Below are 27819 nucleotides of genomic sequence, written 5' to 3' on the forward strand. Positions count from 1 at the left end.
GGATTTTCCGCAAAACCACCCTCGAGCAAGACTAACATTGTATTGCAGGATTCAAAGTCTTTTCTTAGGTTGTATTGATCTAGCATATCAACGGTCGTTGTACCCGAGAACTCTTCATATTCAAGTATTTTAAATGTCTTTTACTTTTTAATTTTGTCACCGAAACAGTTTGACGCCGTTTGTTAGGACAATTGTTAAAAATACTTAACTCGAACAAAAATCCATGGCTCCAAAAAGAAACCCTACCAACACCGCTACTGTTCATAGTGCTGATACAGATACTTCCACAGGAGCGGCACACAATTCAGCTCAGACCCACCAAGATCTTGACATACTTGCACAAGACCTTACTACCGCTTTCTCTGTATAAATCTGTGCTAAAATAGAATCTAGAAAGAAATTAATTCTCTAAAACTATTTTGACCTAGAGTGCTTAATTAAACTTTTCAAGATCTCGAAGCCCCATTCCCCCTTAGCTTTTGGTCATTTATCTAGACTTTACAAATTCTCAAATGAGATGGTCTCATGTTAAAACCATCTCTTTTCAGCTATTTTAATATATATTTACTGTCTTAAAATATTTAGTTATAATCTTAATGTAATTACTGATAATTTTTAAGTGATAAATTAAACAAATTGGCTAATTATATAAATTATTTTCAAAGTGAGACGGTCTCGTACAAGACGAGTTTTCATGACTTTCACCGAACACTTTATTAAAAGAGACTTTAAATTTGTCCATATTAACCGTCTTACTAAAAAGGTGCTCATATTGTTGAATGACAAAAGGAATTACCCTAGCTTCCCTTGAAATTGCACTTTATGCTCCACATGAAAAAATAAAAAAAAAATGAATAAGAATAAGGACATGTTCAACTACTGCAATACCATGTAAAAGATTAAAAATGTAAGCTATTTTGATTCAATCACCAAGACATTCAACACACAACAAGAAGAGTTAAGGGGAGTTAGGATCCCCTTGACATAACCCATTTATTAGAAAACATCATATTCTCCATAACAAATTTATGAAACTCCCATTCAATACCATCATAAGCATGATTATGATTAAGTGAAAAACCTCAAACAAAAAAAAAAAGAATTTTATCTATAATAAAGGGAAGAATGGATTTCAACCCATTTGCAAGAAACTTGGTAATCAATTTATATGAGACATTGCATAAATTGATTGGCCTTGCTCCTTCATTTAAGAGGATTCTCAAGGAAATAAGCAGTAATTATCCCCTGCATCTCTTCAAAATTATTATGACAATTACAATCTCCGTCTTTATGACCATATTTTACAAAACCAACAACACTAGAGCCTTAATCCCAAAAAAATAAACGCTGTTTTAGTTCTTATTGTCGTCTATATGGATTTTTCTTCTTAATTTATTCTGATTTTCTACCATCTCAATTTGTTAGTCAAGATATTTTATATCATTTTCCACTCATGTCCACCAAGTCATCTTTGGTCTTCCTCGCCCTCTTTTTATGTCACCTGAGAATCCAACTTTCTATCTTCCTTACCAGTTTGTTAATTTCTCATATTTGCACATGCCCGATTTGACTTTTTCCTCTGGAATGCCATTATTATACAGAACTTAAACCCGACTCGACTTTAAGATGAACCAAAGAAAAACCAACTCGGTTTTTTCCTCTAAAAAGTAATCTTAGCGTTTTTAATCTATTTTTGTTGGTTGCTATGTCAATGAAACCTTGTGCTCTTTCATGAAGGCTGATGTAATGTCAATTTTTGTGGCAAAATGTGTGGTATTAAGAGCATGCATACACCATTATAAATGCAGGTGGTTGCATCAAGGATAAACAAGTTACAGCAATCATGATTCTACTTTTTATGTTCATCTTATCCTTTTCTTCCCATTTTTCTCTACATGTTTCTTGTAATTAAATCTTGCAAAATCCTTTACTATATTTCTGAGTTTTCTTCTTATATAATCTCGTTCTTCACATTGATTGATAGATAGTGTTTATATCAAAGTGTAAGCTGTTATATCTCAAAAGTGTATTTCAAATTTAAAGCCCAAGCACCGTGTGAGTGGAATAATGCTTTTAGAAAAACTTTCTAAGTGTCTCGGTTCAGTATCATGATTTCAAAAACTTCTTAGTCTAAATGATCTTTTACAGTGTGATTTTTCAAGTGCAAGTATAAATTTCGGTTTCATAAGTTTCATTTCAGAGTTATTGTAATAAGTTGTTCTTTTCTTGTAATCTTCTAAAGTTTGGGGCTTGTATCATCTTTCCTAATACATATCATACTTATAACACTAAATATAAGAAAACAAGTTAGGAGATGAAGTTACATTATAAGCCAAATCCAATGACCCGTTGTCTTTAGGTATTGGATGCTGATACAATATGTTGGTTCATGAATCATATTTCAGTAATCCTCAAACTAAAGATCTTGTGTGGGCAAGCAATGCTTCCTTAATCCGAAATTCTTCAACTCAGAGATCTCAGAACTCTCAAAGGATCAAGACGAACAATCTAGCCAACCGCATAAACGCAGATAGTTGTGCAAGTTCAATGTAGCCAACAAGCTCTAAGTTATATACATCAATGACAGTAAATGGCAAATAATTAATCTCATTAGGAAAAGTCTGTGCCATTCACTTTAATGACCAGAAAACTTGAATGTTCTCGGGAAATAATTATATACAGAACGTTTGTTCAACCCCTTCATGTACCAGGAGTCCGGAAGCAATATTCATCATACTCACAGAACAGTAAGCACCCTCAAATTTTGCGTTTGTCCGCTTTAGCATTCTTCTTCCAACAGAGCTCACAGTTAATGCAAAAATGCAACATGAAAATGCAAGCTAGTAGACCGGATATTAAAAATTACGTTTACTGTGCTCAAACCATTTGCAAATTATCATGGTTTAATTCCATTCTCCGCAACTCGCAAACTCTTTGCAAAGCATACTGACATCTGAGCAACAACAAAAAAAGAAAGCAATTAGATGGAGAATTCAGCCATAGGCAAATTTTCATAACTGAAATTGAAATATTACCTCCAGGGAAAATGATCCAGAAACATTGAAGGCGAAATGAGTATCTCCTTGAAATTTTCTTTGTTAGCAATGATTGCCCCATATGGTGGTTCCCTTTCTTGAGCTCCCCAACCTCTCAGAAGCGGGAAACTTATACCCCTTTGTTTTCGGATTAGGTGTATAATAAAGCCTGGAAGAAAGAGTTCAGGTGGATCACCAGGTGATCTACTTACAGATGAAGGTACTGCTTCCAAGAACCGAGATACTGGATCATTAACAGGATTTTCATCAGGGGCAAAAGAACTAGTAATATCATGTGTCGTACTATTGTGATTTTCTTGATTAGTATGGGATTCTCCATCCAGGAAAGCATAGCTGCCAAGGTTTATGTTTCCTGTCAACAGAATAGATACGTGAAATTAAGGGCAAGGAAATGACTTGGCAGGAAAAAAACATAAACTGGGATGAAATACTTTACCTTCAGGAAAAATCTCCAACTGAGAACCATAAACTTTTTCGGTCGCACAGGTTTGTGTTGCATTACCAGCAATAGATGCATTTGGCATAGACTGAAAAAACTTCCCGTTCTGGTACTTACTTACATAAAGAAACAGCTGTGCTAATTTAGAAACTGTGGCTGTATCAGCAGTGCCGCCTTGTGACAATGTAGTTAACGCTGCAGCTCGCAGCCTTAATATTGAATTGACAGAAAGAAATGATGAAAATTCGCTGTCGTGTACAATGCTGCATGAAAAAAAGAGTACTTATTAAGTGTAAGCGCATTCTTTGTTTTCCAAAACCTTCAAGTGACCCAGATACCATCTCTTGGGATTAATGGTTACAGTTGTATAATTGAGGAGAAAATAATTGACTTATGAAATGTGTCTTTCCTACAAAACCCAACATTTGATCAATAATTATTAATTACCTCGTAATGAAGCTAGAACATGCATCTGCAATAACTGAATCCACACACGGAAGAGGTCCATATGCATACACATGCAAGTCTGAGAACCGGCTATAAAGCTGCTTACAATTTAAATTTTCAAGAAATAAAATCAGTTTCATGCCACCAAAGAAAAATAAATCCTAACCATTAAATACAGGAGAAAAAACCCATACACAGTAATCATACTTCAATCTTTGAATCAAAAGTTTACTCAAAAGCACACTAGGAAATGAAAAACTCTAATGTCCAATAGAAAAAGACCAGTCAAAACAGTTGGGCAGACAGGTTTCTGGTCAGATCAACTCTTGTTAAGGTCATTTATGGTCAGATCGTTTCGAGTTTTTGTCGAGAGTTTTATATAAGATACTTTTCACCAGAATTTATTCACAAAAAATATTTTTTTTTGTTTTCATAAAAAAAACATCATTTTTAGGGCAACAAAGAAGTACATATAGTCATACAAAAAATGACTAATATAGGACTTTCCGACCAAAAACTGATGACATTGAACAGAAAAAATTTACAAAATTGGGAAAACAAGTCAAAGCGGTCGGGTTTGGGTTACAGTCGAATTCAACCCTGTTTTTTCGGATTTGATCATTTCTAGATTACGAGTCAATTTCCGGGTTATAAGATAACCCACCGATTTTCAGTCAGATTACGGGTCAATGTCGGGTTGGATAAAAATTTTACTAGTCCAATAAAGTTGCAATCACTAAAACATAAGTGTGTTTCCCTAATACCAAGCAATGTTGAGAAGAAAATTAACGTTTAAAAAATTGGCTTGTTACCCTAATACCAAGCAATGCTGCAATAGCACCTCCAAGAGAATGCCCCACAATCCGGACTGCATAACCATCACACTCACATCCTGCTCCCAGAAGTGATGAAAGGAATCCCCTAGATTCAAGTGCTGCAAGTCCGGTAGCACCTTCAGCAGTTAAATCAGATTTAGAGACCAATTCTATGATACATCCAAAATCTGAACTCAGTATTCATACGAGGCTAAGATACTTGATCACTGCTTGCAGAAACTGAATAGAACACAACAAAATTTAATAAAAACTCTGAAACTCAACAAGAGAGGACAACACCCTCAAATTGGAAGTTAACTCCAGGAGAGACAACAAAGAATTTTTTTTCTTGGAAAAAACAGCCCACATGAAAGCTAGAAGCTACTGCTAAGACTTGGACCTTTCATCATTGGTCATTTTGGGGTGGTAGAGGAACTGGTAAAACAGAAAGACCAAAAAGACTCGTGGTCAAAGGGTTGCATGTGGATGGCACTGTGAGTGACAACAAATAAGGGTTTATGTGCACGCAACAGGACTAGCACTCAGGCAGAACCAAATCATATGCAACAAGAGATCCTTTGAACGATAAATTCAAAGTTGAGGTGAGCCTAACACGGTGGTAAAGTACAGACAAACTGGAACATTTAGAGGTCAAAAAACTAATAGGTAAAATTTCACTTATATTGAATACATCTTAAGTTTTAACAACTACCTTCCAAGTTAATACTCAAACTGAACTGGCAATTACTAAATCTTAACCAACAGCAGGCCAACCTCGAAGGTCAACATGCAGGATGAACCAAACAAGTATGATTCATGGCTCCTCAAACGCATCAAAATTAAAAAAGTCCATGCACGCAAGATATGATTTGAACCTTATAACAGTAACAAACTCCGGTAACTTGTAATTGTAGGGTGATCGTCAATCCTGCATGTATAGTGTATAAACAAGGCTGCATTGAATCATATTTGTTGTGGTGTCAAGGTTTACAAAACTACCAAACATCACCACCCTCATTGTATAGGTGTAAAAAAAGTCAAGTTTGAAGCTGAATCAAGCGATATTGTGAGATCTCGGCCGATATTTGGAAACATGACAACCGCATCAACGTTGCTATTGCAAGAATGTCGATGTCAGAGTGATTAAAGAACTATGCCTAAATAGTAAAGGCAACAGCTATACAAGAATGAAGAAAAACAGAGAGAAGACAAGAAGATATAGGTTTGAGTGTTTCAAGAATTACATAAAGTATTACAAGTACTAAACATCTTAGTCATCGCTGCCCATTCCGAGGGAGCCAAAGATTTTAACAATGGACTATAGTAAAGTGGCTTATTCAATCATGGGGCATACATCTACCATCCTTACCGTGCTTAGGACAGAGCCACTCTGAAGGCAATGGTTAATGTAAATGTAATATACCGGTCGTCACCTGCGCAATCTTATAGTAGAGTTGAGACAATTTGAGATTTCTGTACTCATAATCATTACTAATGCTGTAAATCCGTGAGCAACTGAAGCCTTGGAATGAGAAATGTCAAACATCACTTTGACATCCATACTATTAACCATGGACAATCCCTTTGACATCCATTGAGTTACACAAATGACAATAATACTCAAGAATTCCAGGTTCTTTTTTATCTCAATGCAGTTCCAGATATTTTAGATTTCATCAAAGAAATGTCATGTTCATCCATTCCAAATAACAGATCCAGTATCATCATCATTAGCCCCTCCTCTAAGCGGTTCATGACTTGAAGATGTTTTAACTTCCATTCGATACTACTTTAGGTTCTAGAATCAACAATTGGACGAAAGTCTAAGTAACAAATAAAAGATTCTATTGAAAAAGAAATTCAGATAATATAATATCTACAACTGTAAAACCCATGATTGTGAAATTAATTATGTTCTTCACATTTATATGAACTATCTATTTATAATCTTAAATTCATCCAGCATGGCTAACTAACAAAAAAATTGAGGCATGAGCAACATGTGCAGCAGAGATCACTTAATAATTACATGGGAACAACAGAGATATATCTTAGGAATGGATAAGTTTTGCAGGTAAACAGTAACATACAGTCTGCATACAGTAAAGAGGGATGAGGCAAGAGAGAGATTGAGAATACTACAAGGATCCTTAGTGCTATTCGAGGTTCAATATGTAGATATATACAGCCATTTTAGCAACAATGTTTCATCCAGAATCCAGAGGTCTATCACCGTTAAGTATAGATAATAATTCAGTATTTCACCGAGTACTAGCAACACTTAAAGAGCATTTATTGAATGTAATGCAAAATAGGCTTTATGAAATGAAACATGACAAAATAGATGATAAGCTAGAGTATTGCACCAATCTTTGAAAGACCTATATGATTACCTGAGTAGGCCCCTTCAATTTGGTGATAAAGTTCTCTAGCAGACTCTACTACCCCCGAGTGTCCATAATGTGGGAATGATGAAAGAACATTTTGGCTCACACTAGGAGCAATATGCATGCAACTGTAATCATAAAGAAACAGAACAGTCAGCATTCATTTTGATCCTCAATCTTACTAACCCTGTAGTATGGTTTCTATATAACATCTTGTTTTCTACTTGTCTTAACAACTTGAATTATATTCTTAACTGAATGCAGCCCTCTTGGTCTCTTATCAACAAGGACCTGAGAGGTTATTAAATTTTTCCAAGGACTTCCATTGTAATCACAAATTATGATGATCAATAACCACATTCCTTGAAAGTTTCAAAATTTATGGTCTTACGTCATTATTTATTGGTGCACATACATCAAAATCCTAAAAAAATTAAGCATTATGTAGCTGCAGCAACCATTTGCATATGAACCACAACATCATTCATTTCCATCTAGAATAAGAAAAAGACTCCTTTTATCAATTCCATCTTATTGGAACCTCTTCATTGTTTATTCATTGTGACCAGATGCCACACCCTAGTTAATGATGGTAGAGAAAGAGTAACAAGAAAACCAATGTACCGGTACTAAGAACACGTATTCAATAAGATTGATGGGGAATCTTAGTCATTCAAAATATTCCAAACAGCCCAACTGCAATTTATACTTTTTATTTATTTCTTCTGCACATAGTAACTAGTATTATGGTTGTGAGTAAAATTTCATTTTAGGGCACTGCTTCATACTTCTTACCAAAACTCCTGCGAACAGAATAAGTATCTCGTTAAAGATAAGGTAAGTAGTATATAAGAGTCTTAGAAAGATATGGTAAACAGTATCCAAGCTCCCTCCTCCTGGTCTCAGGTAGTCAAGCCAAATTTCAGATAGGGTTGAAATTGACTATTAACACAGCTCATGTAATGTTTGTGATTCATACACTGGAGACGTTAATTCAATGTTTATTTCAAATGAGGATTTATTACTGTTTGCTTCTGTCGTGCTTTACTTTTTAAGGACACTCACATGTGAAGGGGGGTCATGAACCCCATCTATAAGCTTGAAAAGCCTTTCCAGAGATTTCCAATTCATTCAGAGATGAAAGTATAGAACATTCGTTGAGCTTATAAGCGGTCTAGTCCAAATTCTCTTCCTCCTTGTTTCAAGTAGCCCAGGCCAAATTTCACTTTCTTCATCATTTATATTATCTATCTCCTTCCTCACCCCACTCCACTTTCATGTTTTCTTCCTACTTTCTTCCGAGTATATTCCGTGAATATTTTCAGCAGCAAGTTAACAACCACGCTTCAGTAGATGAGCATTATGTAAGCAACAGTGAACAACCCCCCAGTCTCTAACTTACCAGTCTGAAAATAACATGAACAGTCTCAAAACCCACACATCCCGCATTTATAAATTAAGAAAACCCGACTTTTTTCTAGAGCTTCTTCCTATGTTATTAGTTTGACAAAACTTTCAGTAGATGAGCATTAGGTAAGCAACAGCGGGAGATTTTACATTAATGATTTTCTCATAAATATTTACCTCATTTCAGTCCAATTAAATGAAAAAAAAGGTAATAGGCAAGAACACGATACTTTCTTTATTAATCCATCTAAGTCTTCCATTGTGAGACAAGTCTCCCTGCATAGTCCATCAGTAAGAAGATCTTCAGGCGTCTCAGTACCTCGTACTGCAATTACTACAGACCTTGTATCATGCAGAACCACAATGAAGTATGCAGCCTGGCACTTTCCCTGATATATCACAAATAGATCATTAGCACTACACAGAAACAAATACATAATCCAATAACTGCCTATAACATAAATGCTGAGGACTGGAAACAAGTATTAAGACACAGGACAAACGTAAAACACACAAAAATCATTACCAGGAAAACCTATTATAGACATGAAACTCTTAATAAGAAATGACAAACTGAAGTGTGGCAACCTAAAAAATATTTCTGGAACGACAAAGTCGTCGATAATAAGAATATTGATTTGACATGGGTTCATCTCTCCCTTGGTCTTAATTCTTAAAAACTTCCCAAAAAGGGGAAAAGATGAACTAAAAAATGGAGGATGTACTCTTAGCATATATACTTGTATTTGCAGATTTATTCAACACCATTTGCGAATTTGATACTCTTAGTATATACGCAACAATAATAGCACACAATCCTATTACCCAAAGTGTATCGTTATGGACATGAAGTGCCCAGATTTTCTTCCAACAAATCAAATCCAACAGAATATGAATTTGAAAACTCAAGTCTGAACTTGCAAGATTGGAGATCAATTAATTATAGTTAAAGTAATGGGAAATTCTCACCAAGTATATGACCTCACTCAGAATATTGAGATCTCCTGAACACTCGAAGATTTGAAATAATTTGCGGATACTATTGCTCGAAATATTTCAATTCGCTTGATTGATCGCATACCACTACACCAGAAATTCACACAATGAATGTTTGTTCTCAACTTAATTTTTCATTAACTCTGAATCCTCTAATCTCACTTTCTAACATTATGGATGGGTATATAAGGATTCATCAACCTACATAAAGCATAACTCTAGTTCCATCGAAAATGCAACTCTCAATACGTAAAATGATAATAAATATGTTAATCTAATAACCTAAGGTAATCTTATCAACCAACTTAAAATAAACTTCCAAACTAATCAAAACATTACAAATAAGACGTTGTAGGCGGGCTTCAAAATGAACTTTGACTCGCTAATATTAGATTGAGGACTAGTTGCCATCTTTGTCTTAATTCATATTTGCACACGCTAGGAGATGACGACTCGTCAATGTTCGGTACCTAACGTCGACTCGGCATCCATAAGAAACGATTACAAATTCTATCTGGAACTCTGCATCTCCTGGCTCTTCTGATCTCCGCATGGTCTCTCAAACAGACCCCTTCTACGGAGACACCCATGTTCATGCAGCTCTTGTCTATGAAAACTCACTTTCATCCTCGACTAGACTAAGCAAGCCATCAAACGCAACCGAAAAGATGCCTTTTTGTCAGTTTTATTAAGTGGAAAACAATCTAGTATCGTATCATGCATTTGCATAGTTTATAAAACCCATTATGTGGTTCCCATCTAGGTAGGTTTTGAGAGCAATCTTAACCTTCTTATAACAAAGAAGTTATTTCCAACTGACCCTTGATAGCAAACATCCTACAACTTCAGATAAACAAAAAACTATACATAATTTGAAACGCCACTTTACTAAGTTCAATCTAAATTCAAAATACTATAAATCTTAAGCTTCATTGAAAATAGACAATCCTAGCAATGCATTAAGGAAACAAAAAAGAATCAAAAAATAAGCTATTTGTCTAATAGGGCATACAGAGATATTGTGAAAATTTGCAATTTGACACAATAAGTAACAACCACCAGCAAATTAAAACATGAACATCATGAAAAATAAGACAAATACTAATCATATTATGTGGCTGCACCTGCAACACTCTCTAAGGCATCAAGATTTGACAAAATTTGAAACAAGTGTAACCACGAATTCAGAAATGGATTAGTCTAAAGGAGTTTATCACTGTTTATGGCTATTTCCTAATTGGGGCAAAAAAGAATACACAAATATAGGATAAAATTGATTGAGTGCATGACATTGGAGGAGCTGAAACAATGACATCATGTATTATTAATCACAACCTTCATAACACCTAAATGGATAAATGCCTCCCTCTCATCTTCATTTTCTATTTCTTAGGATAACTTAGGGTAGGTATGATCAAAACATACCTTCCCTAAGAACTTTAAAACCCAGACTTGATGGTTTTGAGGTATGGGTTTAAAAATCAAATCAACCAACACTAAGTATTAATTTTAAACATGCTAAACCCTATTTAACCCATACATGATATCAAAACTTGGTGAAGCAAACACCCTTTTAATTAGCCCTTAATACATGTTTTTCCCCTTCCCAACATCACAAAAAATACATCTTTCATGGATGATTCCCCCTCCCTAGTCCCCACTAATGTCCATCCCATTTCAGTCGCAGCATCGTGGCAAGCTCAAAAACCTTGATAATACAGTCACGAGTGATGCGGACGATATTTGCAGTACGACTAACGCCACTTCGTTCCATAGTGTAAAAATACAGCATTGATCACGATCGACCAATACGGATGATTTTACGTTCAATGCGGCCTAAATTTCGATCGTGGTAAATTTAAAACCTTTAAAAATGGTCGTGATACAGTGATGCGGCCTTATTTTTATACTATACTTAGGCAATGTCAAGTTACACTTTGTTATGTATTATTGCATTTATTGCATAAAAGGTACTAGAAAGAAAAAAATAAATATAATAAGAGATGTGCGTAGTGCACCTCACTTATAGAAGGTGCACGCCTTCACCAAGTGCGTCTTACATCTTGCTCATGACACTAAAAACTAAGCTCATCACAACATATTCCAACATTGACTTACGTGATAAAAATTGAACTTGTTATATGGAAGGTTTTAGTGTATTAAAATATACTAGACTAACCTGGTTTACGCGGCCACGTCGAAGAGCTTCCGGGGGTATATTAGCATATTTGAGAAAGGCTGCAGCATGCCCTCGCCACCAATTATCACCTTGGAGTACAGGTCGTCTAACCTTGGAAAGAGAACTAACAATTACTGATGTAACTTGTAGAGCCAAATCAATCGACAATAAGATTGTGTTATACTTATGGTGAAGTATCCAAAGTTAAAATTTTATCTTAAAACATGATACTAAAGCAATAAACACTTGCATCAGGCAAGGTACCCGGTAGACTAAGACCTGTTACGATTCCATGCTGTAAGAACTCCTTGCCTATATAGCCATGCACATGGAAATAAGATAGGATTTCTACCAACATCAAGCAAAGGACCCTGCATAGAACAATTGCATAAGCACAAAATTGAAATCATTCAAAATATACAGAGAAAGCTACAAAACAACGGATTTTCATCAGACCGTGTACGCAGCTTCAGCAAATGGGTGAAAGACAGTTGCCTCCTGAATCTTATCATCAGGAGCATCGATAGAATCAACATCTAATTTGGGAGACTGATTATGCATCTGCAATAAAGCCAGGCCTGCAAAGGAGAGAACCCATAGCATCAAGAATAGTTATGAAAATGAACAGGTGAAAGCACTTAGTGAGGAAGAGAGTTAGCAGGAATATGGTGTATTCTAGTTCTTGGAACTAACCCCATCAACCAATTAACTTATACTAAGAAATATATGTAAAGTAGCTAAAAGGAGACTACCATAACCTAGTACAGACTTCCCAAAACATGGTGCACACTAATGTACTATATTGAGGATGAGTATTAGTAGCAACATGTTCAACCAGGTGCGTTCTAGTTCTTGGAACTAACTCCATTTGCCATTTCACTTATATTAATGAAAATATTTTATGTTTGGAAGAAAAAGTACTATTATCAAGTGCAGACATCCCAGATCGTGGTGCACAGTGCTCTAGGAGGCGATGGTCACCAATACAAAGGATTTAAAGGGAGTTGTAGAAAAGGATGGAGGCAAAGAACACTACATACACAGAGCCTAATGTCTAAGTTTTGACTTCAAGCAAGTAATGAAATTACACAGTTGAGGCCTATCTTTGAAAAAATAGCTAGTCTATTGTTCATACAGCAATAACTAAATATCATGATGTGCACACTTGGAAGAGTTACTTTGCCCACCCCACAGCTGAACAACGAAGAAAAAGTACTATTATCAAGTGCAGATATCTAGTTCCGTTTTCAAAGCTTATAATAGGCTACTTGTGTTAGTGCAAGATTTTTCTTTGAGGCTTTATCAATTACAGCAAAATTTCTCTCTAGTTAGAAAGAATATGTGAAATGCATCTGGAATACACATGATTGTTAATTACAAATCTAATCATTTGTTACTTAGATCAGCGCTCCATATTATGTTTTATCCATTTCTTTAGCGACACTTGCATAGTATGGACTCTTTTTTTTGGGAGGAGGGGGGGTGGTGTATGAGGGGGTTAGGTAAGTACACATTTAAGAATAACAAGTAGCTAATATGTTGATTAATGGCCTAATCAAAAATGCATCAAATAGCAGTGCTCTTAAAATCAGTTTCACAATCAAGCAGATCATCATATTGCAATTTGCGCTTATATTCATGTACGCAATTCATGATGTGGCAAAATTGAGAACAAATAAAGCAAACTGGTAGAATTGAACAAGTACGAAATATTGGCATGGAAAAAGTCATGGATCACTTTATGAATGTTTAGATATTTACTGTTTTGCTTAGAAGAAGCAAGCTAGTTATTGTAATAACAATAATATATATGATTAAATGTTATGATTCAATTTGTTTATAGTAAAGTTGGTTCACCCTGGTTTGTGCTAGCGTTTGTTGAATCCATTTTCAAGAGAGTTGGGAGTTGGGACGTCGTTTAGTTCTACATCTTTTATAAGAATATCCATGAAGTTGTGCATCAAGAAAGTCAAAAAATAACAGATGTGAAACCATCACTTATGCATCACTAGGGTTTACAGCAGAGAACCAAAAGAAAAATTGGTAAAGAACACAAGTAGGAAATAGTTTCTGACTGTTTAATGACAAGTCTGCCAATATCTCGACATCCGAAGCCTTCTTCTAAACTGGATTGTTGTTTCACATACTTGTAGCAGCCCAACGGGCGGGGAAAAAAAGAGGTAATTCATTCTCGAATTAACTTTTTAGTTGAACTATTTTCTGGTTCATCAATGCCCTTTGATAAGCACCACAAGATCACTGTAAGCTTCTAAAAACATAAATCAAAATCTCCATTCTCCTTTTTAAAGCCAAGAAAATAGCTTTCAACTTATATTATTTTTATTAGACCTGGGAAAATTTGATCCGACTCGAAAATGAACCCGGGACCCGACCCGACAAAACCTGAACCCGACCGACCCGAAAGCGACTTAATCCGAAACATGACCGACCCGATAATTACCCGACCGAAAATGACCCGACCGGAAACCGACCTGTTTTGACAGATTTAATATCAATTTTTAGAGTAATTTCAATGTTAGAATTCATTTCAAATAAAATTTTAGTTTTCAAAGTATCTCAACATATTGAGTATATCACTTGAACACTAAAACTCATCAATAGATCTCAAAAAACACGTATTTAACGTCTTTTTAGCCATCGTAATTATTTTTCTTTAAAAACAGGACGTTATAATCATCTTAATTGAATACATGTATCTTGTTAAATCAGTCAAATGAGTTTTTAATTCTTCTACATTTCAGTAAGCAAATCAATATAATTTATACGAACGTTTCGCACGTTTGAATGAGCTTTTCAAAAAACGAATGTTGCTACCCTAAATTATAAAACACGTATCTTATAAGACGAAATAAGTACTTAGTTAGTTGTATATCTTTCCAACATGAAAATTGCGAAGATAATTTTAACGTCATTTTTATCTAACGTTACAATTATAATAAACAAAATAACTTTTATAAAGCGCGTATCTTACAAGTCTTTCAAAATAAGTATTAATTCCCCTATTTTTCTTGCACTTAAATGAACCTGACATACCAACTATTTTTTGAAAATCGTACATGTAATTTCTCTAATGATTTTTTTTAGACATTTTAATGTTTTTTTTTATGTTGAATTAGTCGATTGGATATTCTAATGTTTTATGGTAACCTGTTGGGTCAATCCGAACCTACCCGAAACCCAGAGTGATCCGACCTGAAACCGACCTGATCCGAAACTAACCCGACCCGAAAATGACCCGACCGAAATTGACCCGACCCAAAACCCGACCGACCGACCGTTTTCCCAGGTCTAATTTTTATCTTAAAAAAAAGCTATTAATAAGCCTTCAAGAGGAAAAAAGCATAAGACCTTAAAAGCAATCAAATATTCAAATCTGGCGGTAAGCTATACTTACATTAGTTACTGCAACTTCAATTGGAAATTTCTCTTTTACATAAACATTATATGCAAGTGATGAGGAAGCATAATTATCTTCATGTTTATCAATATGCAAAGAAATTTTGATAAACAAAGAAGGTTAATTCGAAAGATAGGAGGGACCAAAAGTTCACCATAATTCAATGGTAAATTTTTTAAAAATTAATCGAAAGAACTGTAATAACATATCAGTTAGAAAGAGATATGCCAAAAACTCTAAGAGCATATTCCCAAAAGAAGATTAATGCACCACCCTAAAGGTAGACAACAGACTGGCTAGAGAATAGGTTTATCACTAATCAGGTTACAAACTCTGGAGAGAGGACAATATAATGCCTAGGGCCCTAGACCACTATCAACCGACCCTTGCTTACAACCACCTAAAGGTTAAAAACAATGGATTTAAAGAATGTGATGTCAATGAGATTAAGTGACGACCGCCTACTATAGACCTATTTTGCCCATAATTATAGTTAAACTAGCAAGCAATGTGGCGGATTATCAATGGCCAAAAGAACAATAGCAGAGGTGTTAGCAACATGCCCGTTGTCATTTAAGCTAGCAAACACTAACAACGGTCTAGTCAAACACAGTAAGCTACAACAAGAGGTCAGCCTTCAACCATAGTAATTCGTAAGTTAGTGGGTCCAGTCTACCAATGGGTGCCAATTGAAAGAAAACCCCTTACCAACCCAACCAAGGAGGGAGCCAGTTTAATGGCAGCGGGACAATGTGATTATAATGTTGTTACAGAAAAAAACATCTTTGAAATACAAAACCCCTTCAAAAATATTGTTGAGAACATAACATTCGACTGTTTGGTAAATTCTAACCAACGCAAGCTTTATAAGCCCTACTTGTAGAAACAAAATGACACCTTATCATCTACTGATGCTCGAACAATGATAGAGAATAATATAGCATTCATAATGAGCTCAAATAACAACGAACCTGCCAAAAATTCCAAATGCCCCGTGCCTGTGGCGCGATATGTGACAAGATCACCCAACAATTGGGCCACTGAATTAATCTCATCCTCCTCCATGTTTTTCCTGAATAATTTCAAACAAAAGTGTTATACTAACTATAATCAAATATTTTTGAGAAAGAAGTAGCTAGGTGGCTTACAAGTATTTGACTCGACCCAGGCAACATAAAGCTTCACGAATACCATGGTCAAATACCTCCTGATAATGAGCTTTCCAGGCAATATCTTGCTTGTCATAAAAAGATCTCCATCTTAGAACATCAGAACTTGCAAAGCATTGCAGCACTGCTACGAAACACACCATTATCAGAAAAGCAACCAAAAGATGCTTCTTCCACCATCCGTGACTAGAAAGTGACACTGCATTACAAACAAGTTTGAGGTAAAGTTCTAGTGTTGAGAGATAACAAGGAAAAAATGGCAGTTTTAGGGATGAAAAAACCACAAAATTAAGAAAATGCAATGCATATATCTATAGTAAGTTGAAACCACGAAATTAAGAAAATGCAATGCATACATCTATAGCAAGTTACCTAAGTCGTGATTGAAAGGTACATAATGTGATCAAAGTACCTCTACAAAGGATTGACAAGAATCTAACTAAAGAGATAGCAACAAAATTGTGTCAACCCAATGCAAATAAGCGGTTCCAGCTGTCTTGCCTAAGGTTTGGGGGGTGGGATTGTGTAACTATACGAAAGTTTTAGTATTATGCAATAGAAACCCACATAAAATATTCATATATTAGTACCCCAAAAGCATGTGTTTCACTATTGAGACCTAGTTTTGGAAGGAAGGCCTTTATTTGAAAGGTTTGGTACTTAGGTTCATTTTATTGTTAAAATTCACTAGCACTATTATATAGTAGAATGTTTGGTTGTCTGAAAAGATCATTACAGGGAGATGGAAGTACTAAGATGCTTATGTTAAGAAGTGGAAGACATAATGTATAGAATTCAAAATGAAGAAATAAGAAAGGGTCTTGTAATCATAAATTTTTTAAATAAATTCAGACAATTTTTTTTACAATGGTTAGGTCAAGAATGAACTAGTTTGAAAAGTGGAAACTTAGAAATTGAAAGTGTTTAGAAGCAGAAGGCATAAGCACAGTGAAAATTAACATGACAACTTGAGAGTTGCATAAGCATATGACAATAGAAAGGAATGATTGGAGGAGAATATATATAGGTTATCATTGGAATTAATTTTCATAGTTGTAGATTAATATTAGATAGGAACAAATATAATATAATCTCAGCTATCAATGCATGCTGAGTGGTTTGGGCTTTGGCATTGTTTTTGTGCCATTGTTGGTGGAAAATTGATTAAAAACATTGTAAGATCATGAAGGAAAGAAGTAGGGTAGTATCTTAATTCTTACAATCCAGCAATCCAGTTATATATATATATGATTTTACTTTCCCATAAACCATGCAAGATTTCCATTTAACATCAATCTTGTTTGAAAAGGTTGAGCACATTATTTTTAAAAATGAATCGATGAGGGCTATCAGTGGGCCACTTTATTTAAAGAAAAAAGTTATAGGCATTTTCTTTGCTCCCTCCTACATCGAAGATATAAAGAAACGAAAATGATGCAACCTTGGTTTTTCAGTATTGGTCTAAAACTACTTTAAATTGTCTTTTCGACAGCATAATTCAAAATACCAATTATGAAATATAGATACCTGAAACAATTGTATTATTAGGAGATTTCATTAGTCGTTTTTAGCGCCTAATTTTTCTTATATATTTGTTCGTTACTAATTATAATTTAATTAGTGATGGTAGTAATTTTAAAAATCTCTACAATGATTAGAAACTTGTTAATTCGTAATGTGATTATGAATCGTAACAAGTAACGTAAACTTTGGAGGTAAAACTTAAAGTTGAGCAACTACCCATAATAGTTCGAGAAAATTTTAATTATTACCCAAGCATATTATATAACCATGATGGGAGTAAATTAAATATTTCACACATATACAAGTGATTTTTAAACATGAAGTACAAGTTATAACTTGTTACATGTACAATAATTTTTACCCAGACCTTAAACTATCTTAGATAAACCTTTCCTACACTATAATAGATCAAATTATGGACAAAAATCACCAAAAAAACAACCCCAACCAGCCATGCTAAAGCTGTCCTACTCCCCCTTATAGCCCTTTGTATACTTACATACACAAGCTAAAAACTCTACCCAAGAACCCCTTTTGTTCTACCCAAAGCTTGTGCATCATTACAAGCATGCAAGAGGCAAATATTTGAAGCAAAAACACTCTATTTTCTGAACAATTATTCAGCCATAAACCCCAACACATTGCTCCCAACTTCATCCATGAACAAACATTAGAATCCTTCAAACTTTCAATAACTAAAACACCTTCTTTTCTCATCAAATCTTCTTCAAAAACCCATCTAAAACTTCTGAAAATTTATGTTTATAAACTCAAATCTCCCATAAAAATAATCTTCATCTTAAGAGCTTTCCACAGACACCAAACTTGAAGAAATCCACCAAGTATAGAGTAACTTATGTTCATTTTTTTATTCCACTAGTTTTTGTTAAAACTTGTTCATGTAAAACATTTTTTTTTACATGAATCTTTCTATAAACTAAAATCATTATAAAATGAGTATTTTATCTCTAAATTAAGAAAATCATCACTTATAAATCTATAAAAATCGGTCATAATAGAAAGTAAGAAGATGTATTTCCACAAACATATAAACTTTGTTACTTAAAGGATTCAAGTAAAATTATGGGACTTAACTAAGTGTGTTGCTCAACATAATAAGTATACTCCAAATATGTGAAAATCATCACAAGTATTAGTCTAACAACTCTAACTTGGGAAAGTTAATTGCATGTTAGAAATCCAAAATTATTATTGATTTTTGGATGAATGCAATATGTTTAGTTGAAGAGTTGGAGTTGAGACTAGAAGGGCAAGGACCCGAAGTTAGAACCACTTCTAAGAACGCGTAGGAGCTTACGGAATAATTATATAGGCTTGGAGTCGAGGTATGTCATATGGGGTGATTTTTAAAGGATTTAAGAACAAGTTGGGAAAGTTTTTGTATAAACTTGTTTTTAAAAAACGATAAAATTTCCAAAGAGAAGTTCTTAAATCTTAAAAAATGATGTCAAAATGATACATTTGTTTGTGGAATAATTAATTATATGTATTATTATTGTGGGCATCATGCATGTCGATTTTATAAATTATTGTATGTTTAAAGGCATGTTTAACACTACTTTGTGAAAGTTATTGTGATGGAAATGATTATATGAATTTGAAAATATTTGAAATTCATTTTAAAAGAGATTTCCAGTAGCTATATGTTAAGAAAATTTCTTGGATACTTTTTGTTGAGATTATTCGTTAAATTGATATTTTAATGGATTTTAAGGTGTTAAATACTCTTATTATAAAACATGGTATTAGATGAACTCTTCATCATCAAAAATAATTAATAAAAACATATTATAATGTCTCCAATAAGATTTGGCCAAAATATATTTAGTTTGAAACTTTTTTTTTATGATTTTTGAATAATCGTTAAATTGTTTAACGGTAAATTGTAAAATGGTAAAATATAAAATATAAAATAATTACCAAACAAAGACATATGGACTTGAAATTTTTATCACATACTCATATGGATAGTGGGTAAAATTGGTAAAAGTTTGGGAAGGTTTCGTTGACATTTAAGGACCTTAATAATTTTTACTCAGTTATTAATAATCGGTAAGTTTGAAAACTGTAAAATATAAAATAAATACTAACTGACGTCTTTTGGAAATGAAAATTTTATGAGACACTTATATAAACAGTAGATACATGTTCAAAAATTTATATGAATTTTCGTGACCATATATGGACTTAAATAAATTTTATTCGGTTTATCGGTAAAATAACGATATTAATTATTAAAAATACCCCACATGATTTTTAATGGTTATTTAAAATTTTATACCCCTTAAAATAGCTTCTGAAATACCATATAATTTTTATAATATTTTATTCGGACTAATTTTAAACCTATTTTATTCTATTTATCGATAAAATGTCTATACAAAATGATAAAATATCATACATGACTTTTATAAGTTCAAATGGCCTAATAAACATGTTATATGACTTCTAGAACTTTGGTATAATTTTATAAAATAAATTATTAATTATTTACTAAATCATCAAATTAATAGAAAATGTTTATTTATTAAAAGGTGTCATATTGTTAATTAAATTTAGGTAAAAATAGACCTATATCAACAATTTATAATTATATTAATAACCTACTGCCTCATAGTATAAAATAAGTTTAAATTAGATGGTTAATAAATTTTACGGATTTAAGACACCATTTAAATAACGGTAAATACCCAAATTGTCGAAAATAATTGTTAGATCATTATAAATTCGCATAACCAATTATAATCTGATGGGACAACCTTAAATTCATTTTAAGTAAGGTATTATGATGACTTGATTAATTTGGGCCTTGTTAAAGAATTAATATGTATTTTGTAAATCAATTATCGATTTTATTACCGGCAAAACTAGCTCGTATTTAAGAAAATAGTGTTTTATGAATTCTTCTGTCATAATAATTTTATAGACTTAAGAATCATATTCTAGTTGTTTTGAAAGAATTTCAAAACCCTTTTAAGTTACATTTACTTTAAGAAGGATTGAAACGAAACATTTTAGTGGTTTCCTTAAAAAATCGTATTGAACTTTAATCACTTTTTGTTACGATGCATTTCCATACATGCTAGTGATGCCCCAATATAATACAAAGGTTATGTTTAATGATATAATTATGTTAAGCATGTTTTACCCATGTGGGAAATATTATGATTTGATTTTGCTAAATCGCAAATAAAGTATGTTTTGCTATGTGCAAATAAAAGATGTTTATTATATGGAAAAAGTTAATATTTTTGACTTTCAAATGCTATTAAAATTACAAGATATATATTATATACAAAAAATGTTTTAGCCTAAATGGCGGGTACATATGCCACAGCAAATGTTGTGTGCATGATTAAACGACTCACCAATGCTGAGCGCGTATTGTTCACAATACCATTGTGTTACACTTGCCGAACATGTCGCGGACGGTAGACCGACTACTAAACGAGTCACAAGATGACTTACAGAGTACCCATGTAAACTTATGATATGAGTTTGAAATCGATTTGAATCCATTGAGATCTTATGATTTATGATGAAAAATGAGAATTTGAAATGACTATAGAGCCATTGAACTAGATTTGAATGATAATATGATTTATCAAATGAAAAAGCATATTTCAAAACGAATTTACGCAAATAAAAAAAGGTTTTAATAACTTCTTTGACGGACAACAGTGTGTTTATACTCAGCCTTTTGCTGATACTATGCTTTGTATGTTTTTCCAATGGTTTTGTTTTTAGAGTAAACCCCTATGGCACCTCGACGGAGAATGGATATGCGAGCGGAAGATGAACCCGAGTGGGAGTATGACTCCCCTTTTGTCTCTTTATTGTATTTGAGAGACTATTAGTTTAGATTTAGACTATTTTAAGAATGTAATTTGAACTTTGGACTTATTTCGATTTGGTTGTAATTTTCCTATATTTTGGACAGTTAAGACTTTCGTTATATTACTTTGGTTTGGTTCAAGTATTATACTTGGATATTGGTTTGACCTTTAAGTAACCCCTTAATTGTGTTGGCAAAAGTAAGCTTCCGCTTGAGTAATACTAAATTCCAGTTAGTGTTTGCCTTCATAATTCGAGGCGGTTACAATTCCCTTTTAAAATTTTAAAAATTAACGATTTGCACCAAAAAAATAATTAACTCAAACATTTGAGTACATGATTGTGAAAATGAAATTATTGAGTTGGATACGAAAAAAAAAGGACAAAATTCAAGAACAAATCAAAATGATTCATGCCAAAAGGAAGAAAAATATAATACAAACATGTGCCAACATTTTAATTCGTTTAGCCAAATAAGCAGGGTAAGAACAAAAGAAGGTAGAAAAGAGAATGGGATAAAAAGATATCTGATATCAAAATGTAATCCTTGAGAAGTTGAGAGATAGAGGTAGACTCAAAGAGTTAAGGGCGGCAAATAAGAGGCTTGAGAGCAGTGAGTCCTCATATTAAGCATCTACTAACTCCACCCCCGACACACACAAACACACATCCCACCCAACCCCCAACCCCCACTAAGAGATAGGGAGAAGAGCCCATACTAGTCATACAATCTCTAACCCACCCTTCCTGTCTCTGAGCACACCCAAATGAGCAGGTTAAATCTCATTTTTAATAACCATGAACCAAGTTGTTGAATAGTTCTTTATAAGTTAATGTGATAAACCCATATACTTAAGGGAGATCACTTAATGATACTTCCTTCTTAGCTCATAATTTTGTTTGTTCACCAAATCCCATGCAAAAGTCAAAACCTAAAAGGCTTCAACATTGAGTTTGAAGTATTGGAAGCAAAAAAAAAAAAAAGGCCTTCAAAACTCATAAATAATCTTTATTGAGTTCAAACTTGTTATGTAACAAAAAGCCCATGCATTAAAGCACTAGATTAAAAGACATCTTGAAAGCCCATTTTTATATCTCAAATAAACTATTGTAAGGCTTACAAATTTATAGTCAATTTTAAAGTGAATACTAAAGAAAAAAAATGAACAAGAAAGTTAATGAATGAACTTATACTCATATTAAGGAGAAAGAGCATGTAGAAGAAGGGGTTCGACAACATGATCCAATGAGGTTCAAGAGAAAGAATGTGACAATACTTTTATGATGTTATCATTCACCTATTGTAAACGTCCACCTCTATCGAGCTTAGAACGACTATTAAATTTACAATCTTGCTCAATCACCAAGTATTTGTCCGACTCAAAATTTTTTTCTACATTGCACATTGTTCAATATTGACTTGCAAATAGTTAGTTACTATTTACAAACATAGAATTCCCTAGTACTAAACTTCTCTAAAGTGGAACTCTTCTAAAAATCACCAAAGTTAAACTCAGATCTCAACAAATTTAGGAAGAGATATGACATATTTATTTAAAGTAGAGAAAATCATACCTAAAGCACAATCATTCAATGAAGTATGGCCAACCAACACAAACATGAGATACATTGCTGATAAAAACTGCACCACTGTAACAATTGTTGCTAACCTTGTCCACCAAAGCCATCTTTTGTATTTCAGCTGTCCAACATATGATGTCATTATGTTCTGCTTAGTATGAAGCAACAAAACAGACTACGACTACAGGATATGAACTATATAAATTCCATAAGTTTTACTAGAAGATCTTAAACAAAGAATTCCATCAAAAGATTATTCAAGCTTTTGAGTTTTGAATCAAATAATGTCAAAATAGATTCAAGTATTTTATGAGTTCATGAGCCAAAATTGATGCACACCTCCAAAGTGGCTTACCAAATACTTACTAAAGATATTAGTCTTTTCGAAATATTTAAGAAACTATTTCAACAAGCTAAGTGATTATGTGGGGTGTGCATGTCATTTTCATTCAATTAAACCTTTGAAAGTTAGATTTTCTTGGTCACCTTTTTGCAATTATCCATACAAGAAAACTAGCTGATTTTGAAAAATAACCTGTCTTGTAGCACCAAGAACAACAAGACTTCTCTTGACAATAACCCTAGATGCTTCTAGGATCATTTGCGAATTAATCTAATGGACCATGAGAATGATCTTACTATTTTAAAGCTCACCTAGACGCACCTAAGATGAGCATCTTGGGCACGACTAGCGAGAGATTCCTCTAAGCGAATAGCTCAAAGCGCAATATAATGCCTAAGTTGAGCCCCTTAGTGCACATTATGATCTAATCTCGGTCTCAGGAAGGAGCTCATTTGATGTGAGATCTAGTATTTCAAGTTTGTTTTCTCTTCTCTTTTTTTCTTTTTTTGTTATTCTCGACTTTTTTAGGGTATTTCCTGGGTTTTTGGGAGTTTTTTTATACAGATTTTGCGGCGCTTCACACCTTTTAAAACTATGGTATTCATAAAATGTAGTTGAAGAACTTAAAAGACAAATACTTACGAATTCTTAAGCCACAGGTCCACTTTGAAGCCAAAAACAATCACCAGAAAGAAGTAGCAAGATAACTTAGAGCATTTTTTATCACTTCAAAAACTACTTTTATTATATTAAAAGAATTTCATCAGCAAATTAACGCTATTGGAATTTGAATCTTAAAAATCATACAAATGGCTCAAGCTATGGGAAGGAACATTCCTTTTGCTTAATTACCCTAATTGATGAAAACGTGCATAACAATCTGAACCAAGTGTAACTGGTTAGGAAGAAAAAAACAAACACGGCCAACACATGATGCTGCCAACAAAGCCCCCAATCATACTAATGATAATGCTGATAAACCTATGCAAGTGACTGACAGTGATAGGAAACAGGTGGATGATGGTGCTGATGAATTTGTGCAAGTAGCTGGTAATACTGGGAAGCTTTTGCAAGGTGCTGGACCAAGGTGACAGTGGTACTGAGCAGTTTGTGCAAACAGAATCACCAAATACAGAACAAGGTGACAGTGATGTTGAAGCCACCAAGAACACCATGATGCAGGCAGGAGTCAAGCAGAGGCCACTTCCATACATGGGCCAAGTAGTCAACGCTCTAGGATACTACTGATCATACTCAAGGAAGAATAATGCAGCAAAGAAGCATCAAACAGTAAAGTGTTCAAGACCTAGTCAGAAATGAACAAATAAAACTAGGTTGTAACTAATTAAAAGTTAGTTAGACACATGTAATAAACTAGCATAATAGCTAGTTAGTTAGGCTTAAGTCTTAACAAGGGTCGCTGGGGTTGTTAGGGAATGCACTATAAAAAGGCTCCTCCTCCTCTCATGTAAATCAGTTTTGAAGTTTTAACGATAATAAAATTGAGATTCAATTTTCTTAGAATGTTAAAGATAATTTTCTTGCAAGTGTGAGTGAAGCACTCTCCATGTTCTTCTAATATAGTGAGTGAAGCAAATCAGGGAACAACACCCTATACACCTAAGGGAGAGAACCTTAAACTGCATAGGAGGAAAGGGAAGGTTTGGTGAGTGAAGCCAGTAACCTCTTTATCCAGAAAGAAAGAGGGTTGTTTCAAAAAGGTATTTGTAATTCAGTCATTTGTTGGTGTGTAATCAAGGCTGTATCAATAGCTACGGACTGCACTATCAGGATTCTTGAAGCAAATTGAACAGGGAATTACAATCATAGACAACACCTGAACCCCTAACTTGGTGCAATTGATATCAGAGCTGTAAGTTCACAGAAGGGGACACAAGTGCAAGAACAGCCATCACAACAAAGTCAATCAGTAAGGCTTTGTGTGTCACAATTCTGGTAAGAGATATTTATCATCCTTTTCATTAAAGGACTAAGAGTCAAATAACCAAGTAACTTTCTGAATTTTTTTGTTTTCATTAAAGAATCTTGATATAAAAATTGTATATATCAGTTTGTTTTTTGAAGTTCAGAAAGGCACAAACTATGCCAAGAATCTTGTTCAAAACTTATGTGTTTTCTTGTTTCCTATTGTTTTCTTGTTTCAATATCATAAAACATGAACATGGAGGAGAGAATTAAGATGCTTGCAGGTCTACATAACCCAGAATGACCATCCAATAACCCTGCCCTTCATGTGCACAGAAACCAAGAGGACAAAACCCTAAAAATTTAAATCCCCGATTGATGGGCATTCCCATAATCTTGAAGATTACTTAGATGGAGTCAAGCTTTGAAAGGTATTTGAGTTTATAGAAACACAACTGACACGCAATATATACTAGCTAAGATCAAACTCACCAAACTTGCTGCAGTTTGGCTAGAAGGACGTCAAAAACAAAGAAGAGAGGAAAGAGCTAGGATAGACACTTGGGAGAAATTAAGGAAGCATCAAACAACAATTGTATGTCCAATGGAGTTCCCTTAGTCAAAGTTCTAAGTCTGTGTCTGAGTAAAAGAATGGATGAAGCTATCAGTCTTATGTGATGCAATTGAGACACAAGAGAAGAGAGTAGGGAAGTTTATTGCAGGATTAAGGGAAGATTTAAGAAAACAAGCTGCTTTTAACATCCAATCTCACAGTAGTAGGCAATTTTTCCATCTTGCCTTAACCCTAGAGAAGTATGAAGGTAAGAAGAGGATAGGTCAACCTAGAACCCCCAAGACTACCTAGAGACACACATGACAGTAACCCTAAAAATTAAGACAAGTGTGCCTTCAAAAAATGTGGTTTGTTATAAGTGTCATTGGCATGGGCATTGTAAGAATGAGCGTCCAATGTAAGTCATTTACAATGCAAGAATGGACTGAAATACATAAAACTATTGGCCCTGATGGATCCTATGTAGTAAATGAGACATGAGCATTAAATATGAGAGCGACATTGAAGGGAGTGATTCAGAAGAAGAAAGAGAGCAATTATTCCCTGAGGATGAACAGCACAACCTAATCATTAGGAGAAGTTTTCACACAACCTAATCAATTTTCTTAGAAAGTTAAAGATTACTTTCTTGTGACCATGAGTGAACCACTCTCCTTGTTTTTCTAAATCTGAGTGAAGCAAATCAGGGAACAACACCTAAGGGAGTGAACAGATTGCATAGGAGAAAAAGGGAAGGTCTGGTGACTAGTGAAGCCATTACCCTCTTTATCCAGAAAGCAAGAGGGTTGAAATCAAGCAAATCAGTCATTTGTTGGTGTGTAATCAAGGCTGTATTAATAGCAACAGGCTGCAGAATCAGGATTCTTGAAGCAAGTTGAAGAGGGAATTATCATTATTAGCACCTGAACCCCCAACTTGGTGCACGATCACACAATAGAAGCCAAAAATAAATAAATAACTACCCAAATAAAATTTATCGAAATCAAAAACAGAAAGATTAACCAAAAATTAAAATATTGAAACATACTCTTCTTTGTTGGCGAGAAAGATTATCTGTAAGAGCAGAAGAAGCATCAGGAAAAGAGCCCAAAACAGCAATAGCAGCAGCTTGCTGTTCAATTGCGCAGCGTATCATTGCCAAAACTCGAACACCAGCAACAGCCATGACTATGAAGAAGGGAAGGAGCTGACTACGCTTGCAAGATCTCTCATCCTCAAACACCATTAATGCTCCTCCCATGGCAATCACCCCTATATTGGAAATTCCCAATACTATGCTCGTCTTCCTTAGATTCTTTACCGTTTTCTGCAATGATTTCCACATTTTTGTCCGTTTTGTCTCTCCTCCACTTCCTCTTTTGACCCGTTTTCTCATCGGATACATCTGCATATATGTTGAAGCTTTGTCAATTCGAAATCACAGGAATCTCTCATTGTTGATAAGAATTCGTTATTCTTCTCCTCCTCTGATAAGCAACATCAATGGTGGTTGAACTTTGTCATTTTCGTATCTCAAGTTCTTTATTTATTTATTTATTTATTTTTTCTTTTTGAGTAGTGTATCTCAAGTTCTCAACGCCAATAACAATTCGCAGACAACATTATATTTTTTTTAAAAGATACTCCATTTAGTACATTTCTTTAATTAATTTGTAATTGATCTAATCCTGTTCATCTTAGAAGTCTCATTTGACTTTTTATGG

The 27819-nt window shown here is 34.1% G+C and overlaps 1 protein-coding gene across 1 annotated transcript; it reads right to left on the reverse strand.

Annotated features, from left to right (window-relative positions):
- Nucleotides 1-1731: 1731 nt before the first annotated feature.
- Nucleotides 1732-27696, reverse strand: LOC130818767 (uncharacterized). The gene is made up of 14 exons (XM_057684966.1): nucleotides 27144-27696; nucleotides 23268-23394; nucleotides 16293-16512; nucleotides 16116-16216; nucleotides 12183-12304; nucleotides 12006-12097; nucleotides 11727-11832; nucleotides 8786-8940; nucleotides 7151-7272; nucleotides 4755-4894; nucleotides 3943-4040; nucleotides 3493-3758; nucleotides 3036-3408; nucleotides 1732-2953 (listed from the first exon to the last, which is right to left on the reverse strand). Exons 1-14 carry the CDS (start codon nucleotides 27504-27506, stop codon nucleotides 2878-2880), a joined length of 2361 nt encoding a protein of 786 aa, XP_057540949.1. The 5' UTR covers nucleotides 27507-27696; the 3' UTR covers nucleotides 1732-2877.
- Nucleotides 27697-27819: the final 123 nt, after the last annotated feature.

This window comes from Amaranthus tricolor, chromosome 7, assembly GCF_026212465.1.
Source record: "Amaranthus tricolor cultivar Red isolate AtriRed21 chromosome 7, ASM2621246v1, whole genome shotgun sequence".
Lineage (NCBI taxonomy): Eukaryota > Viridiplantae > Streptophyta > Magnoliopsida > Caryophyllales > Amaranthaceae > Amaranthus > Amaranthus tricolor.